The sequence below is a fragment of the Arachis hypogaea genome, chromosome 13, assembly GCF_003086295.3.
Source record: "Arachis hypogaea cultivar Tifrunner chromosome 13, arahy.Tifrunner.gnm2.J5K5, whole genome shotgun sequence".
NCBI lineage: Eukaryota > Viridiplantae > Streptophyta > Magnoliopsida > Fabales > Fabaceae > Arachis > Arachis hypogaea.
This window is the reverse complement of record NC_092048.1, coordinates 2,087,703-2,106,150: the sequence shown is the minus strand read 5'-3', so window position 1 is coordinate 2,106,150 and position 18,448 is coordinate 2,087,703. Positions and strand designations below refer to the sequence as shown.

The window sequence follows — 18,448 nt, the reverse complement described above, 5'->3', positions numbered from 1 at the left end:
AAAATAATTCCTTTCTAAGTAAATCGAACTCAAGACATATAGTTTACTTAAATAAATTAAACTAAAAAACATAACTAATTTTTTAATAAATCAAATAATACAATTTCTCAAATCCAAACATTTCTAAATAACTTTTCAAACAAAGTCTAAGATTTTTATAGAAATTTCGGCAGCACCTCTCTTAAAATTTGGACTTTGCCACCCTTTTCGGGTCCCAACCAAACCATTCCACAATCATTTTCAACGGTCCAAAACCCAAAATCAGTTCAAAAGCAAGCTAAATCCAATAGTCACCTTATTTTCATATCTCAAGGAAATTGTTTCCAGATCAAATAATTATCAACCGATTAAACTCATTTACGAAACTTTAAAGAAACAGTTAAGCAACAATCCATTTATCAAAATCAAACAATAATCCAATCAAACATATAATCATATTCATTCAAGCCAGCCAGACAATACATAAGACTTATACAATCACTAAATCTGTATATTATAATTATTCTAAATCATAAAATTAAGTTTTAAATAAAAATATTTTTCCCATCTGCGCCCAAAAGAACACAACTACAAGAGCAACGAAACCCACAACATAGGTTGTGGGCCCTTAAAACTCTACACTACCGCCACAAGTCACAGCCACATTGTTCTTTTCTGCTCTTTTGAAAAACCCTAATCGGAACCAGATCTCTACGTTGGCCATGGCGCCTAGAAAATCACCGCGCGAGCGCCAAATGCTGGTACTCGAGTCGGTCATCGCCCTCGTGTTCGTGCTGGTAGCCTGCGTCGAGCTCTGCGACGGCGCCACCGTCGTCGATGTCTACCGTCTCATTCAGTACGACATATCCGGCGCCCCCTTCGGATCTCGCCTCGCCGGACTCAATCACCACGCCACCTCCCTCCACTTCTCTCCGCACGCCGATCTCTCTCGCACAGTACTTCTCATTCCTCTTCGCGAGTTCAACATCTCCTTCGTCAAAGGTTCTTCTACTTAACTTTTTCTTCATCATCTTTGTTTTAGGTTTGTTAGTTTGTGCTGGGACTTGACATAAAATAACTTTTATGCTGCTTAACGTAGTTCGAAGTTAAGTATGCTACGAATCGCGTTTAAGGAAAGGTGATTTTATTTTATTTTATATTCTTATTTTTTATGGTAAGGCGTTTCAAACACTATTAAATAGGCGTCCGTTTGTCTGTTCTTCAGATTTTAATGTTCGAGGTGGATGATTGATCTTCAGTGTTGATTTTGGTTTATAATTTGATTAGCTAAGAGTTATGAAAAGATGGATTCAGGTTAATTCCTAGTTTGGGGTTTACCAAAATATTGACAAAATTTGATTAGGCCTTTATTTTTTTTTTTTTGTTTTAATAATAATAATAATGATGATGATAATAATAATTTATAGATTATTGTTAGACATTCTAATGGACTTGGCTTCTTTTAATGTTATAAGAGGATATTTTTTAACTTGTGTGCGAGAAGAATGCAGAACAGACGGGGAATAGTAATAGAAGTGTTGAACTACAACGGGGTCTTATAGTTCGGAAGTGCTTGTTAGAGATCGAGAGTAAGAGATAATATGCTGGATGGTTAAGGTGTCTATCCTTTTAGTAGTGTTATATAGTCAGATGGGGACTATGACAACTTAATATCTGGCCATACAGGCAACTTAGTGACCTATAGTATTAGTTTTGGATTTTGGACATTTTACGGGGATCTTGTTTAAGCAGGGGAAATATTAGTTTTGGACTTTGGACATTTTACGGGGATCTTGTTTAAGCAGGGGAAGTATGTTCTATTTGAGTTTATAGGTTGGCAAAGGTGTCTAACTTTCTCTGCTGGCATCAACCCAAGAAATATGTTATATAATAGTCAACCTCTAGATATAATTACTAAACGATCAAAGCTGAATGCCTTGTATTTCTTGTCACTATACTTTATATTGATTCTTATATGAAGAATTCCATTCTGTTTTGAACTACTAAATTTGCCAAATTTGTTATTTTCTGTGCCAATTTTGTGGCAGAATATATTGCAGAAAACAAGCCTCTGGGGGGTTTGTTATTCTTGCTGCCACAGATATTCAATTTTGAAAATAAAGGTGAAGTGGGAAGTAACCATTTAGATGGAACTGAAGAGTTGCTGAAGAATGTGTTGGCTGAACTTGAACAGATACTTATACGTACCAACTTACCTGTGAGTGAATTTAAGATGGTTTAATTTGTTCTGAGATTATTATCATTACTTTTATCTTTCGGAGTGTTTTTTATAAAACTGAAGTGGGATAGAAAAGTCAACTGATTTGTTCATGAATAATGAATTCCTAAACAATGTTTCTATGTTACTGAGTTAGATTGCCTTGGAAGGTATTTTTTGTTGTGAATTATCCATGTGATGAAGTGCTTTTTATAAAATAACTTCTTTCTTCTAAAAAAATGTCTTCCAAATGATCCAAAAAGGAAATAATTACTTTATACCATTTTGATACAAAGGAATGCGTTTGTTGTTTCTTTTTGTGTGGGGTGACAACCTTTTGTGTGATGCTAAGGAATTTGTGCTGTAACTATTGTTGTTCATGAGGCATTGTTTGATTCACGTAACTGGCCCAACATTTTGGACAAGGCTTTATTTTTGTTGTATTTATTATTATTATTATTATTATTATTATTATTATTACTATTATTATTATTATTATTATTATTATTATTATTATTATCCGAGTGTCTCATTATCCTTTTATCTTTATCAGTTTATATTTTTCATTTGATAAAAGTGTAACCTTTTAAGGTGTTGCATCTTTTTACAGTATCCTGTTTATTTTGCTTTTGAGGATGACAACATTAATGCTGTATTAGCTGATATCAAGAAGAGTGATATCACTGGTCAGCCAGCTACTGCAACTACTGGCGGGTGAGTTCAACTCTAACAAATTCAATGCTTTAATTAAATTTTGCAAAACCTTTTTAATGGTCAAGGAATGAAGTGGACTGAATGATTTGCTTAATTGGATATCCATACTTAATTACCTTATGTATTTCCAACTTTTTAAGTATTAGAACATGTATTGTTGAACTTGAACACCTCATGTTCCTGTCGTTTGGATTATGTTTTGTTATGTCAAGGTATTCAAAGGCGATAGGCGCCAAAAGGTGCACGTCTCAATAAACAAAGGCTTTAGAAAGTAGTAGAATACACATTTTCTTTTGATACAACAACAAAGTCTTATTTTACTACGTGGGATCATCTATATGGATAAAACGACGCTATTGAGCTCTGTCATGTATCATGATAGTGAGATTGTTTATACATAGATTTTCTTTGACCACCTCATGTATGGCCTTTTTTTATTTTCCTCTACCTTTCGTCCTCTGTCTACCTTCCATTTCATCCATCCTCCTAACTGTGTGCTCTGTCAATCTTCTTTTCACATGTCCAAACAACCTGAGATGAGATTCTACTATCTTTTTTTATACATAATATAATTTGCATGTCTATTGTGCATAGAAAACTAAACAATTCATAATGATAATTAGGCTTCATAAATCCTTTAAGAATAATAATGTTCCTAATAGGCTTCATAATAATAGGTTATAACCAAAAACTATTAATGGAATACCGAAAATTTACCAAAAGAGAAAAGCTCTGAAAGTTTATCAACGAAAAGAGAGATTAGATTTAGTGTGCATCCATGGAGTCATAAAAAACGAAGAGGTGGTCCAGTGGTGCCCCGCTAACATCTCAGCTTTTGCTGTGATGAAGGTCAATCAGTGGTCTTCTGTCTTGTCTACAGGTTGCTTTTGAAAGATTTGACTCTTTGGATAAAACCTAATATCTTTTAGGGTAGTAGGGGTATATATCTAATACTTTATTGAGCTAAGTTGGATAATTTAGTGTATTTTGGGCTGACACTAGGCCCCTTTAACAAAAGTGATGATTTCTCTCATCTAAAATATAGAGAAACAAATTGCTGCCTCATAGCAAGTTGCTCGCCTCGGTGCCTTCTTAGGGCTTCAAAAGTTCCATTTAAGCACAAAGAAAAGCGCCTCAACAAGTGAGAGGCATAGAACCATTTCTTGCCTTGCCTCTAGTGCCTAAGCGCACTCTTGACTACACTGAGTTATGTACTGATTTAATGTTGCTGCTTTCTTTCCTAATCATTTTGTTTTCCCTTTTGTTATTTTGGGTTTTTCTTCCGAATGCTGTGCCATTTGCACGTTTATTTTTGGGAGTAACATTTTGTTTATTTTTTTCACGGATTTGTTGCAGATACAAATTTGTTGTTTCAGCTCTAGAACCAAAGAGTCTTGTCTCTCCATCCATTACCAACATTCAGGTTTTTGTTTGACCAATTTTAGAGAAATAATATGTGGATAAGTACTACTGGTGATGGAATTTTAGATTGTGTACAGTAGCTTTGAAATCTGAAGCTTTTAAACATCGTACTGTGCTTCTCTGGAAAAATCAAATTGATTTGATTTTATTAATGAAAATGCTTATTAAGACCATAGTTTTTAATTGCGCATTACGGCTCATGGCGGTAAGCCAAAAATCCGCCATAAAATTATGGCGAGTGGCATTGCGGGAAATGGCGGACTACCTAAATAATACATGTATATGCACAAAAAACATGCAGAAAAATTCTGAAAGTAATAAATTATAAAAGCTAATCAATTTATGCAACTTTCTACTCATAAGGCATCCAATTAATTCAGCAAATGCAGTAGCAAATTAAACAAATAAAATAACATCAAGTCATAGTACACCATAGAATATAAGAGGCAGGTGGCAGGGACATTAGAGTCAAGGGCTTGTAAATAAAAGGAAACGGGAAATAGAGGTTTATAATATAATTTATAGCACCAATACTATGTAAATAAAAGGGGAATCGGGAAAGTAAAAAAGGGTAGGAAGACCAGAAGTCTGGAACAGAAACTAAGTTACGAAGCAGAGAGAGAGAGGGGAACCCGTGGCTTGCAGGGCAGCCCAGAGCAGAGAGGGAGAGATAGAAGAGAGTTTTTGGACCGTTAGAGAGGAAGAGGCAGTTTTCTGAAGAAAGGAGGACGAGGAAGGTGAGTTGTAGCATTTTAGGGTTTCCTAAATGACCAAACTAACCCTCAATTTTTTCAAAAATCCAAAAAAGCCCTGCAATTTCTGCCATTTTTATTGCGGTCCGCCATGGCGCCATTGCAATTGCAATTGCGGCCACCATTTCGCTCTCTGTGGAAAACTCATTGCAGCGACCAGTGTATGGCGGCAAGGAAGATATCCGCCACGCCATAACATTATGGTGCCGCCATAACCGCTTTTTTAAAACACTGATTGAGATTTAAGAGGCATAGTATTTCTTCTGATTTTGCATACTCGTGTCATGAGATTTATACCTATGCATGAAGACAGTTTTATTTATTGTTGTTGGAATATGAGCATATTTTGAGCTGTGAAAATCCTGGTTCTGCTTTATAGACATGTATCACAAATTTAAGGGAAATCACAACTTGTGAAATGGTTTCAGTCCGCTGTATCCACTATATTACACAGCAAACATGCACAAATGTGGCCTGAATTTCAGAACTGTTGGTTTTTGTATAAAACTTTTGTGGATATTGGATGCATATTTTATATGGTTGCAGGGGTGGTTGACAGGACTGAAGGCAGGTGATGATGCACATCAATTACCCACCATCGCAGTAGTGGCATCATATGACACCTTTGGAGCTGCTCCTGTATGTTATTTTATTAATTTCACTAATAATACCAGAGTATATATTGTATGATTGGGTTAAAATATTTGTAATTGTAGGCATTATCAGTGGGAAGTGATAGTAATGGAAGTGGTGTTGTGGCTCTTCTTGAAGTAGCTAGGTTGTTTTCACTTTTGTATTCTAATCCAAAGACCAGAGGCCAATACAATCTGTTGTTTGGGCTAACATCTGGTGGGCCTTACAACTACAATGGAACCCGTAAGGTGATATGTTTTTTTCTGGAAGCTCACTTGCTGATAGGTCTGCCCATTCAGTTGAATTTCTCCATTTGTTATTATAAGTGTTACATAATTTTGCAAATTACAGTGGCTTCGGAGCTTTGATCAACGATTGCGTGAAAGCATTGACTATGCTATTTGCATAGATAGTATTGGCTCCTGGGAGAATGAATTGTGGATTCATGTGTCTAAGCCTCCAGAAAATGCCTACATTAAGCAAATCATGGAAGTAAGCAAATTATCACACTGATCCTGCTTTAGTTAAATGGATTAACTTGTGTTTTTGTCTTAATGACTTCTAATGGAAAATATTGGTGTAGGATTTTTCAAGTGTTGCAGAAGAGTTAGGCTTTAATGTGAATTTGAAGCATAAGAAAATAAATATCTCAAATCCTCGAGTAAGTGTAAAATTCTAGCTTGTGATATTTCTCTTGTTTAGCTCTTAAGCAATTTATAATTATCACTATTAAGTCTCGTGTAGCTCTTCATTATATGTTCAACAAAGAAAAATTTGATTCACGATAATCTGGGGTCGAACCATCCACTTCAATTTCTTTTCTTTGTTGTGTCATTCATAAGATCCTTTTAGATTTGGTTTCTGAATGAATATTTGATGATTTGTTGTTGGTTCTCGAGTGCTTACCACTTTCTTTCTGTAGTCAATATCAGACTGTGCTTCATGTCTCATTGTTGATATGTTACAACATCTATTGCAAGCATGGTCTTCATATATTTTCTGTTTAAATCCTACTGCTAAAGCTGGCATTGAAGTTAGTCATCTTCTGTAGGTAGCTTGGGAGCATGAACAGTTTTCAAGGTTGAGAGTTACTGCTGCCACTCTTTCTGAACTTTCGGCTGCACCTGAACTGCTGGAAAAGACTGGTGGTTTGATTGACAGCAGGTTCTCTTTTGAATTAAATTCCAAAAATTTGTCTTTTGATTCTTTTCTGTACTATTCACCGAGTTCTTCATTGTGCAGGCATTTTGTAGATGAAAAGGCAATTATCAGAGGTGTGAAATTAGTTGCTGAGAGTCTTGCGGTAAGATCAATTCATTCTTTCTTGTCACAGTGGAATTTGCTTCTTTCCTCATCCTTCTTGGGTTTATATTCTCACCTTGTCTTTCCTTATCCATCTCATAATTAAATTTTTAATGTAGCTATAGTATTTATATAGCAATGCATTTCCTGGATGGATCAAACTCCTGTAAAATGAAGAGATTGGTAACGTGAGAAAGTAAGCAATTAGTCACTCTTAGGATAGTGGGACTCAAATGTCATAGAAGTTACAAATTCAATAGTGATTAACTACTCACTTCATCACTTTACCAATCTCCTCATTTTAGAGGATCTTTTTCCTTTCTTGATAGTTGAATACATGTACATTAACTGATATTCTGATACCTGTCTTTCGTATCTACTTTCTGCACACAAAGTTCCTTCTTTTTTTTTTTACCTGTTTTCTTATCTTTCTGCAGCGGCATATTTACGGACATCAAGGAAAGAACATCCAAATCTTTGCAGACAATAGTAACTTGGCTGTAAATCCTTATTATATCCGATCATGGTTAGATGTTTTGTCCCAAACACCTCGAGTGGCACCATTTTTCTCGAAAGATGATCCTTTTGTCATGGCTCTGAAAAAGGTATTTTGCTTGCTGGATCATGTATACCTTGGCATTTGTTTCAAGCTAAGGACAATGGGAATTGGGAAGGTTTTGACGGTGGCTCAGTTAGAGGCTCAGGGGAATGTTTGCAGCTTATTTTTTTTTTATTTCTTGATGTATGTGTTTGCAAAAATCTTAGAATGTCTCCTGTTTTCTGTTGGTAGGCAGTTGGATCTGCTTTGGGTTATGTTCTAAGTGCTAATGTGGTGAGATGTTTCTGATGTAGATTATCTCCATGCTTGTATACTTATCAAGTGTTCTACATTCCTGTAGGAATTAGAAGATCATACAGATGAGGTCAATCTGCAACGCGAAGCTCTAGATGGGATGTTCACATTTTATGATTCTACTAGCGCAAAGCTGAACATATATCAGGTATTTGGAGTTTCTTCTTTATACCATTTTTCTGAATGGGAAGTTCAACAGTTGGCACTTTTCTCTTTTCTGCATTTTGAGTGGCTTAAAGCAAACTTGAAAGGGTATTCGTTTGACAATTTTGCTATGACTATTGCAAGTCCTGACCATCAATTTCTTGGGGATGCAACAATTTTTTGGTGATCTGATTTACCTTTTCCCTTGCTTTTTTTTTAATGGACATCCTTTAAAGGGGGTTTGTTTTTTACAGCAAAAGGACTTTCTATTTCCAATTAAATATCTTGCTTTTGATTATAAATAAAATTAAACATAATCGGTTTGTCTTGATAGTAATTGTTTTATGCTTTTACAGGTTGCCAGTGTCACATTTGACTTGTTATTGCTTCTAGTACTGGGGTCGTATTTAATTGTGCTGTTCAGTTTCTTGGTCATCACAACTAGGGTACCTATTTATTATCCAACATCTGTTGCAAACCTTTCGATAGCTTGTTTCTGTGCACTAAATTTTAATGATGCTCTGTCAGGGTCTTGATGATCTGATCAGTTTATTTCGGCGGCCTCCCTCACGAAAAGTGAAGACTGCATAATTACCGGCAGGTTTTTCTTGGAGGGTTTTTTTGCACAGTTCTCATGCTTCAATCTCAATAGTTTCTAATCTAAGAAATTACACAGGATGAGGTTTCCATGAGAAGTTCTATACAGGAACCCGTCATTTGTTGAAGTTGGTTGGATTAGTTGTTAAAACAGAATGTTATCTTTGGCCGTGCTAAAATATGGAGACCGAAATTTTGATACTTTGCACGTCATTCTGCAGTGGAAATACTAAATGCTTGCGGTGTGAATTAGGTGAAAGTTACGGTGATGCTATTTTTTTTCCTCATGTGATGAAGTGAGTTGGCATACAACGGATGGCTGCACGTTATGCTTTTTTTTCTTGGAACTCTTATATTCCTATAAAGGGTGGGTCAGGATTGGATTTAGACAAGGCTTTTATCCCATCTGCAAGTAATCCATACCAATTAATATAATCCATACCAATCAATATAATTAGGACTTTTCTTTTTTACCACACTTATTAATTATGGGAGATCAAACCCCTTTTTTGTTGGATTTTTATGATATTAGTTTAGATTTTAAGCAATAATCAAATTCAGAGATTAATACTTAAGACAAAATCAACCCAGAAAATAATAATAATTGTTACGGTGGGTAACCGGAGATTAATGGGCCGGATGGCGTAGGTTGGCCCAAACGTGTGAGGGAGGTGGCTATCGAGTGGACCTGGTACTTGGTGTTCCTCCGTCCGACTTGTGTGTGAGAAAGAATGGGGGGTGGTACCTGCAAAGACACTTCGATGCTTAAGTTAGCAAGAGTCGGAGCAGGTTAGAACGTATATTGGAACCTAGTGATACCTGAGGGGTGTCAGGGTATTTATAGTGGTGAACCAATAACCACCGTTGGAGTAGTGCCACCTTTTTAGGTGGATAACCGTTCCCATATCTTAGGGAAGTTAAGATATGGCTCTATGAAGTGGTTAGAGAGTTTCTAGGGGCAGTTACTCATTTAAATGAATGTTATCTGCCAGCTGACCCTCGTATCCGACTTCCCAGGAACAGGTCGTGTTCAGTACCGACTTCTGGGATGAAGGCTGGTACTGGGGAGAGGGTCAACCCTTTGGGTTGGGCGTCTTTGCTTGGGTCCTGGGCCTTATTTATTGGGCCAGGGTATGAACAGTGCCCCTACTCGAGCCCAATTTCTATTTGCGTGCCTTTATCTTGTAGGTAGATTGGTCTGTAGGCTTTAGTTCCGTACCCCTTCCCTTAGAGACCGTGTGTTGATTTTCCTTTTCTTTTGTAGGTTTCTTGTCACCCTTTTTAAGAAAAGAAAATGGCTTCCGTAGATGCTCTCTCCCAGTGGGTTGATGTTACGGTCCTAGGGGAGGAACCCTCAGTTGATACTGAATTTATCACCCACCTTCGTATTCACTATAGAATTTGTACTTCTGAAGAAGATGAGCCGAAGTACGAGTTGGTAGTCCCGGGTCCAGAAGACCGGGTTTGCTTCGGGAGGGCCGACGAGACGGCCCCTCATTTCTTTTTTATGTATGAGAGTATGGTCACTCGTTTGGGCGTTTTTCTCCCCTTTTCAGAGTTTGAAATGTCTGTGTTGCGTCATTGCCGGGTTGCTCCCACCCAGCTTCACTCCAACTCTTGGGGTTTTTTGAAAATTTACCAATTTATCAGCCAGGCCTTAGAGTTCCCGACTTCTCTGAGGATTTTCTTCTATCTCTTCCATATGACCAAGCCCTTCAGTGGGTTAAATAATAAGCAACAGTAGGTGTCCTTCCGGGCCATTCAAGGTCGGAGGCTTTTTACCCTTTTTGACGAATCCTTTCACGATTTCAAAAACTATTTTTTCAAAGTTCAAGCAGTAGAGGGTCACCACCCCTTTTTCCTGGATGATGATTTTTCTCCCCGGTTTCCTTTATATTGGCTGGAGGCCTCTCCCTGCGAGAAATATGGTCTGGACGACCTGGATGAGGTGGAGGCGGCCATTGTGGGGTTCCTCCGAGAAGTGTGGGGGAGGGCCCCATACTTGGATACTAAAAAATTTCTCCAGGGGTCGCCGGCCTTTGTCCAGTCACAACTAGGTAGCTTTTTGCGTTTTTCACTTATTTCCGACTCGCAATTTCTTTTACCGACTTGTCTGACTTTTAGCTACCAATTTGTTTTTGCAGAGATGGCAAAGAAAAATGCTCAAGAGTCTTTCCAGAGGGTTCAGGAAGCCAAGGCGAAGTCTCGCGCCAGATCTGGTGGTGCTAGGGTGGTTGTCTCTCCTTCTCCTCCTCCTCGGAATGTTGGGACTCCCTCCCAACCTATTGTGATTTCTTCCTCTGCTTCCTCTCTGCCACCCCCTTCCGTCCGACCTACTCCCGAACCAGAGCTGAAGAAGCGCAAGACCTTAGAGTCTGGCGCTTCTGGTGAGGCGGACGCTCTTGCGTTCGTCCGAAAGAACATCTATCCTCATGCTCGTATGAGTATGGATGATGTTTCTGTTCGGCACTACCTCACCACTGTGGTTGAGGAGAGTCTCAAGACGGCGGGGGTTTGTGGCAAACTCTTGGATATATTTGAGAAGACTCCTATCAGCTCTTTAGGGACGACCTCGAGGGTCGAGGAGCTGGAGGGTAGGTTTCGCATATATCAGGAGCATGAGAGGGAGTTGGAGGGGAAAGTCGCCAAGCTGAAGGAGGAGAGGGACAGCCTCCGGGAGAAGGAGCAGAAGTTGCAAGCCCAATGCAACATGGAGGTGGATTTGAGGAAAGCAGCGCAAGCCAGCTACAACAGTTTATTTGCTGATCTTGTGTCTATAAAGAATGACTTGCTGAATGCTCGGAGGGCCTATACCGAGTTGGAGGACTCTATTGCGGATGGTGCTGATGAGGCCTGGAGGGTTTTCAAGGAGCAGGTCGGAGTTATTGCTCCTGACTTGGACCTTTCTCCTTTGGACCCTGATAAGGTTGTCATTGATGGTGCCATCGTGGATCCTCCTGTCCCCGTGGTGGAGTCTGAGTCTGATTTGAAGACTCGGGGGGCAGAGGATCATAGAGTCCCCTCCTCGCTCTAAGGACGCTCCGAGTTCTTCTGCTGCTCCTCCGACTTTCTCTCCAACCCCTAGTCCTGGTGGTGGTGATCCTCCTACTCCTCTTGCAAAGAAGTGATTTGGCTACTGGGGGTTCGGCCTGTGGACCCCCCTTTTTAAACTCTTTATATTTATTTGTTGGTGTTTGAACAATTTTTGGCCTTTTAAGGCCGTAAACAAAACAATTTATGATGCCCTTTTTTAATAAGGGTTTAATTTAGCGTTTTAAATAAATGCCCTTTTTGGATAAGGGTTTTGAGTTACCTTATGCGCGCATGCTTTTTCTGTTCGTGGTTCTTTTGACTCTTTGATCTTTTCTGGAAAAAACCTTTTCTTTGGGGCTTGCCTGCTTTTCTGAATTTCCTTGATCCTCAAGGCAGCCTTACTATTTTTCTTAGTTTTTTCTTATCTCTTTTTGTTATTCCTAGTACTCAATTTTGTTTTATTGAGTTTTTCGTGACTTAGGCTACTTTTGCGATTCATTTTAATTTTACTCGGTTTCGCATTCCGTCTTGTGAGTCGGACTGCTCCCGAGTTTATCATGATCGACTTCTATAGCCTCTTTACGCCGACTTGTACCTCGTCGTTTTATCCTGACGACCATCTAGGTTGGTTCATGGGATTTTCACGTTTTGTCGAGCTTAAATCGGCGCGTTTCGTAGAAAGGGAATAGAAAGGGAATTTAAAAGAGATATTTAAAATGAAAGAGATCTTTATTAATTGAGGAGGTACCTTATTGTTACTAAGGGCTTTTGATTATTTGTTTTCCCTTAGCCCCTACTATGATGCCTCGTTAAAAACCTTTTTCAGAAAAAACCCTTTGATTTTGGGAAAAAATCATGAAATCGGGAAAAGAGTACATCAGGGAGTAGGGTTCGCTTTTAGCTGTAGTACCTTTTCATATTACAAGCATGTCATGACCTGGGTAACTCGTTGCCGTCGAAGTCGGTTACCCTATAATAGCCCTTTCCTAAGACCTCGTTGATCTTGTATGGTCCTTTCCAATTAGCAGCGAGCTTTCCTTCTCCTGATTTGTTGACTCCAATATCGTTTCTGATTAGGACCAAGTCATCTGGGGTGAAACTCCTTCGAATGACTTTTTTGTTGTATCTCGCAGTCATCCTTTGCTTCAATGCTGCTTCTCTTATCTGGGCTTCTTCTCGGATTTCGGGGAGCAAGTCGAGCTCCTCTTTGTGCCCCTGTATATTCCTGATCTCGTCGTGGAAAATCACTCTTGGGCTTTGCTCATTGACCTCTATTGGGATCATGGCTTCTACGCCATAAACTAGTCGGAAGGGTGTTTCTCCAGTGGCGGATTGGGGGGTTGTTCTGTAAGCCCACCTTGTGATTATATTTTTGTAGAGGAACCTCCGACTTCTTTGTGCAGTGATGGTGGCCAGTGGTTCTGCTTCTATCCACTTTGTGAAATAATCTATTCCCACTATTAGGTATTTAACTTGTCCTGGCGCCTGGGGAAAAGGATCTAACAAATCCATTCCCCATTTTGCAAAGTCTCAGGTGGGTAACCGGAGATTAATGGGCCGGATGGCGTAGGTTGGCCCAAACGTGTGAGGGAGGTGGCTATCGAGTGGACCTGGTACTCGGTGTTCCTCCGTCCGACTTGTGCGTGAGAAAGAATGGGGGGTGGTACCTGCAAAGACACTCCGATGCTTAAGTTAGCAAGAGTGGGAGCAGGTTAGAACGTATATTGGAACCTAGTGATACCTGAGGGGTGTCAGGGTATTTATAGTGGTGAACCAATAACCACCGCTGGAATAGTGCCACCTTTTTAGGTGGATAACCGTTCCCATATCTTAGGGAAGTTAAGATATGGCTCTATGAAGTGGTTAGAGAGTTTCTAGGGGCAGTTACTCATTTAAATGAATGTTATCTGCCAGCTGACCCTCGTATCCGACTTCCCAGGAACAGGTCGTGTTCAGTACCGACTTCTGGGATGAAGGCTGGTACTGGGGAGAGGGTCAACCCTTTGGGTTGGGCGTCTTTGCTTGGGTCCTGGGCCCTATTTATTGGGCCAGGGTATGAATAATAATAATAATAATAATAATAATAATAATAATAATAATAATAATAATAATAATATAGAGTAAACTTCTGTTTGAACAGAGTAGTTTTAGAGGTTTCACTTTTTTTCTAAATTGAATTAAATCCAAAAAGTGAGATGTGTGAAGTTTTTCGATGTGAAAATATTCATATTATCAATAATAATAATAATAATAATAATAATAATATTAATATTATTATTATTATTATTATTATTATTATTATTATTATTATTGTTTAATTTAGAGTTTTTTATATATAAATATGGTGAGTTCTATCCAACTCTCTCTAAATCAACATGTAAATTACCCGATTATATTGGATATCGGACCCATTGAGTAATCAGATCTAATTGAATAAAACCCTATTATACCCACCTCTAATTGTTAGGTTTTCGGGTTCATGCTTACCAAAACCAAACCAAACCAATCCGAATACTTGTTTATTATTATAATAATAAAAATGCAACTAATCGTAATTTCATCCTCTCAGTCATTATGAGTTCATTTTTTCTTTTCTCTCTAATCTAGCACTAGAATATTAAATTTGGGAGAATTTATGGGTATTCTGTATCAACAGTTGTATAAAGTTTATACTATTAATATATTAAAATTAATTTTTTAATAGAAAACTTTTAAGATAATAGGAAAAAGCAGTTCATTTTCTTGCTAACAACGTGGAATTGAAAAAAGGCCGAAAGCGTTGGCAAATGCAGTTTAGAAAATTATGACATGACCCGGAATTGTACCTCTTTACGCATGCCATTTGTTCCACCTAGCAACACGTGCGTTTATTATTATTATTATTATTATTATTATTATTATTATTATTATTATTATTATTATTATTATTATTATGTTAAATTACACCGTTGATATTTACACTAAGTAAAATTGTAAATTGTACACTTTAAAAGTTTATAATTGGATCTATAAAGAGAATTAAATTTGCAATTTAGTCTCTGCCGTTTAAAAAGTATTTGATTTAACAGAATATTCTTAACATATTCTCTATTTTAAATATGTGAGTTGCACATGTTTAACAATCAAACTAATTTACAATTTTAGTGAAGGTATAGAGACCAACCACATAATTTAATCATTTGAAAATGACAAAAAACTCTCTAAACTATTTAAACCCACCCTGCCCCTCCTCAATTCTCTCACTCTCACTTTCTCACTTTTTAAAATGACACCCCAATCCCAGTGCTCTCTGTCTCTCACTTTAGTTCACCGTCGCCGTGCCGGATCCACCGTATTTGTGCTCACGAGTTGGGTCTCGTCTCCTTCCTCCATCTCGCCTCTCTTATCCGGCGACTTTTTCTTCTCTTCCAATTTCAATACTGAATACCGATAAATGGAAGAGAACAATTCCAATCCCAAACATGCTCAAAGCGAGCAATTCAATATCTAAGGAGAAAATAGCAACAAATCAACATAAAAATAACAACTCAATTTATTAGTGGATCCGGCACGGTCACAGAGACGAGAGACACGGCGATGGTGAGCCGAGGTGAGAGGCAGAGAGTGATGGTGTTGGGATGCCATTTTGGAAAGTGAAAAAGTGAGAGTGAGAGAGCTGGAGAGGGGCAGAGTGGGTTTAGATAGTTTAGGGAGTTTTTGGTCATTTTCAAATGGTTAAATTATACGGTTGGTTCCTATACTTTCACTAAAATTACAAATTGGTCCTTATTGTCAAACATGTGCAACTCACATGTTTAAAATAGAAAATATGCTGAGAATATTATGTTAAATCAAACATTTTTTGAACGACGGAGACTAAATTATAAATTTTAATTCTCTTTAGAGACTTAATTTCAAGCTTTTAAAATGTAGGAATTAATTTGTAATATCACTAAAAGTATAAGGAACAACCGTGTAATTTAATTTTATTATTATTATTAGTAACTATGTAACACCAATTAATTTAAAAATTTATAATTTTTAAGTTTTAAGATGTAAAATTTAAAATTAAAGATAAATAAAATAATTTTAAAAATCGACTAATTTTAACTGAGAAAAATTGGTTTTATTATTATTATTATTATTATTATTATTATTATTAGAGCATTCAAATTATAGTGGTGAAGAATTGGAATTAGACTTCTCTAAGTTGGACATGGACATGGTAAGCTGAGCACTAGAAGAGGCAATCAATCCGGATTGACACGTGATAATGCAATAACAGGGAGGAAGAAAGACTCCAACTATCAAGGGCCTTACTTTGTAGGCGACATGAATGAATGCTTGAAAGTTGAGACCTTCGACCAATGATTCCGCCACCAAAGTAGAGAATCGGCCCATAAATTCGGTCCCAAATATTCAAGACTCACATTGGCTAACACATCACATCGAACACCGCGCAAATCCTATACCTCTACTTTTTCTGCACATTACTGCAGCTGCATGCCTAACCACCATAAAGTCCCTTCAAATAATATCATCCAACTAATACCAAAAAGAAACAAAAAATAAATAAATAAATAAATAAATAATAATAATAATAATATCATCTAACTTAAAAATTAGTCAATTTGTTTAATTTAAATTCTTCAAAAAGTAAGAATTAAAAAAAAATTATAATAAAAATAATTTATATTATTTAATTAAAATTTAATTTCTTATACATATTCAATATAAAAACTTCATAAACGTTGATTGCACAATAATTATGGTTGTACAAACTTAGCATTATATATAAGTACATTTTATGTTGTTTATAAAATTTTAGCAATATTTAAAAGAAATTAAATTAAATTTGTATTCTTTATTATTTGATAACTTGTTTAATTTAACAGATAAAAAAATTAAATTAAAAAAGTAATAAAAATGCAATATTAATTTTAGGTTTTAAATATTGACCAATTACAAAATAGATATTTTGTGTGCACGTTTTTTTCTTTTTAAAATTCATCTTTTCTATATGTGCGTTTTTTTTTTTTTTGCAGCACTTAGATAATATAATCAATCATTTGTTATGGCTTCAAGGTGCCTACCGTTTTTTCCTCTCCACCGCGTTATGGTGGTGCTCCACCACCTTCGCCAGTCTCCATGGCTGAACGACCTCCATTGCCACCACCCTCATCCACAATGCCGCCACCACGTAGACCGCCTGTTCCGCCACATTGATGAAGTCCAACATTATATTCGCCGCTACAGGCTACTCCCTACGGTGGTAACCCACAGCAGGCGTCGCCCTCTAAACCAGTGTAACCACCACCGGGAGCAGTTCATGGAACTTAGAAGGGTTCACCAAAACCAACTACGTGAGTCACTCACAAGAATCCGACGGTGCATAAGGCCCCTCAGGCATTACCACGTCTTTCACCAACCGGACCAGATCACACGTTACTACCAAAGCATGAACATCCTCAACATTTTCACCAACCAACTATAAGAGGTGAGACAGGGTTAAGGACCGTTTCAAATATACGGAATGGTTGTTTCAGAATCTGAAGAGGTGGTGTTTAGGTTCACTAGCACCACATGATACGCTTAATTTTGTGTTATTGCCGAGTCTCTTCTTCAAATGTGGCTTTGAATTGTTGCAATACGACTTTCACAATGTACGTGGATGCATAGATCCAATCATACACTAGAGAGATACGAACGACCAGAGGCCTCCATTAAAACCAAGCTTCAACAGGCTAATCCATTTCCCTTCCTTCACTTTTTACCTGCGTGCAAGAGATAACCCTTTCAGCTTACTCCAGTCATCGAAACAGAATTTTAGACCCGAACTCTTGATGCCCTTCGGTTGGGGAGAATATCTTCCATCAATTTCTGCTTCTGTTCCTTCTGCCTAGGTAGCCCTTATAAATTTTGCTATAGCTGGATTATTTGTCAATTACTCTTGTTAGTTGTTAGTCTGGCCCATAAAATTCGAGAACTTCAACGACCAACATGTCATTCTTTGTTTGTATCCTGTCTTGAAACTTGGAAGCTAGTTCACTACTTTCCCAGAGCTTTATCTTCTTTCATCGTCATTGGTCTCATTTAGATGTATTTGTCTCACGTTGTCTGTATATTCTGTGACATAGATCCAACATAAACCATAGACACAAAAAAAAGGATGGCGATGCGACGCAGATCTACGTCGTCGGTGGAGTAGATCCGGCAGGGGACAAGATGATGCGAACAATCGAAGGGAGGAGGGAGTTGTTAAACGAATGCGAAGTCCTTGGAGTTGCCAGTGCAGTGGTCTTCGGGGATGAAGATGTCGATGGCATGTCGCCGTACGTGTGGAAGAAAGGGAAGAGGTCATAGGCGATTGTACGGAACGTTACTACGTTTAGACAGGGGTTTTGTGCTTGCAGATTGCAATAACAGCTATAGCCAATGCTATTTGGGGTTTAGGGATTGCATATTAGGGTTTGTGAGGAGGAAAGAAATAGTGAATGCTTTCGTGAAAAACCAAGAATGTTGAATTAAATATATTTAGTTAAAAGAGGAGTCTAGGAGTTAGTAACTTTTGTGTTTTGTAATTATCAATTGGCCATCAATAATATTTTTAATTGTGTGAATTTATATCCAATGATAGGAGATTATTCATTTTTTTATGGTTAAGTGCTGGCCAGAAAATACAAAAGTTACTGGCCCCTAAACTTTCTCTTAGTTAAATTCATTGTTCACCTTATTTAGTATTTTCATTGTTTATTTATATTTTTTAATTCAGTTAAACATATTAAATGTTTTAATAATTTGTAATGTCATTTTTATTCAAAA

General features: G+C 37.5%; 2 protein-coding genes and 1 long non-coding RNA gene across 4 annotated transcripts; all 3 read left to right on the top strand.

The window, feature by feature from the left end:
- Positions 1-523: 523 nt before the first annotated feature.
- Positions 524-9,087, top strand: LOC112736357 (uncharacterized). 2 transcript variants are annotated; one of them, XM_025785770.3, is made up of 14 exons: positions 524-981; positions 2,028-2,197; positions 2,808-2,911; positions 4,268-4,334; positions 5,632-5,724; positions 5,802-5,966; positions 6,070-6,210; positions 6,302-6,379; positions 6,770-6,882; positions 6,961-7,021; positions 7,458-7,625; positions 7,920-8,021; positions 8,374-8,463; positions 8,546-9,087. In XM_025785770.3, exons 1-14 carry the CDS (start codon positions 702-704, stop codon positions 8,606-8,608), a joined length of 1,695 nt encoding a protein of 564 aa, XP_025641555.1. In that variant the 5' UTR covers positions 524-701; the 3' UTR covers positions 8,609-9,087. The 2 variants fall into 2 exon arrangements, with proteins under 2 accessions (XP_025641555.1, XP_025641556.1); XM_025785771.3 differs by having other exon boundaries at positions 578-981; positions 2,040-2,197.
- A 200-nt stretch (positions 9,088-9,287) lies between these two features.
- On the top strand, positions 9,288-11,931 carry LOC140177806 (uncharacterized). The gene is made up of 2 exons (XM_072210992.1): positions 9,288-10,671; positions 10,759-11,931. The coding sequence occupies exon 2, from the start codon at positions 10,761-10,763 to the stop codon at positions 11,646-11,648; it is 888 nt and encodes a 295-aa protein (XP_072067093.1). The 5' UTR covers positions 9,288-10,671; positions 10,759-10,760; the 3' UTR covers positions 11,649-11,931.
- Positions 11,932-16,667: 4,736 nt separating this feature from the next.
- On the top strand, positions 16,668-18,246 carry LOC140177804 (uncharacterized). Its single transcript, XR_011869276.1, has 2 exons — positions 16,668-17,529; positions 17,764-18,246. It is a non-coding gene; the product is annotated as an uncharacterized lncRNA (long non-coding RNA).
- Positions 18,247-18,448: the final 202 nt, after the last annotated feature.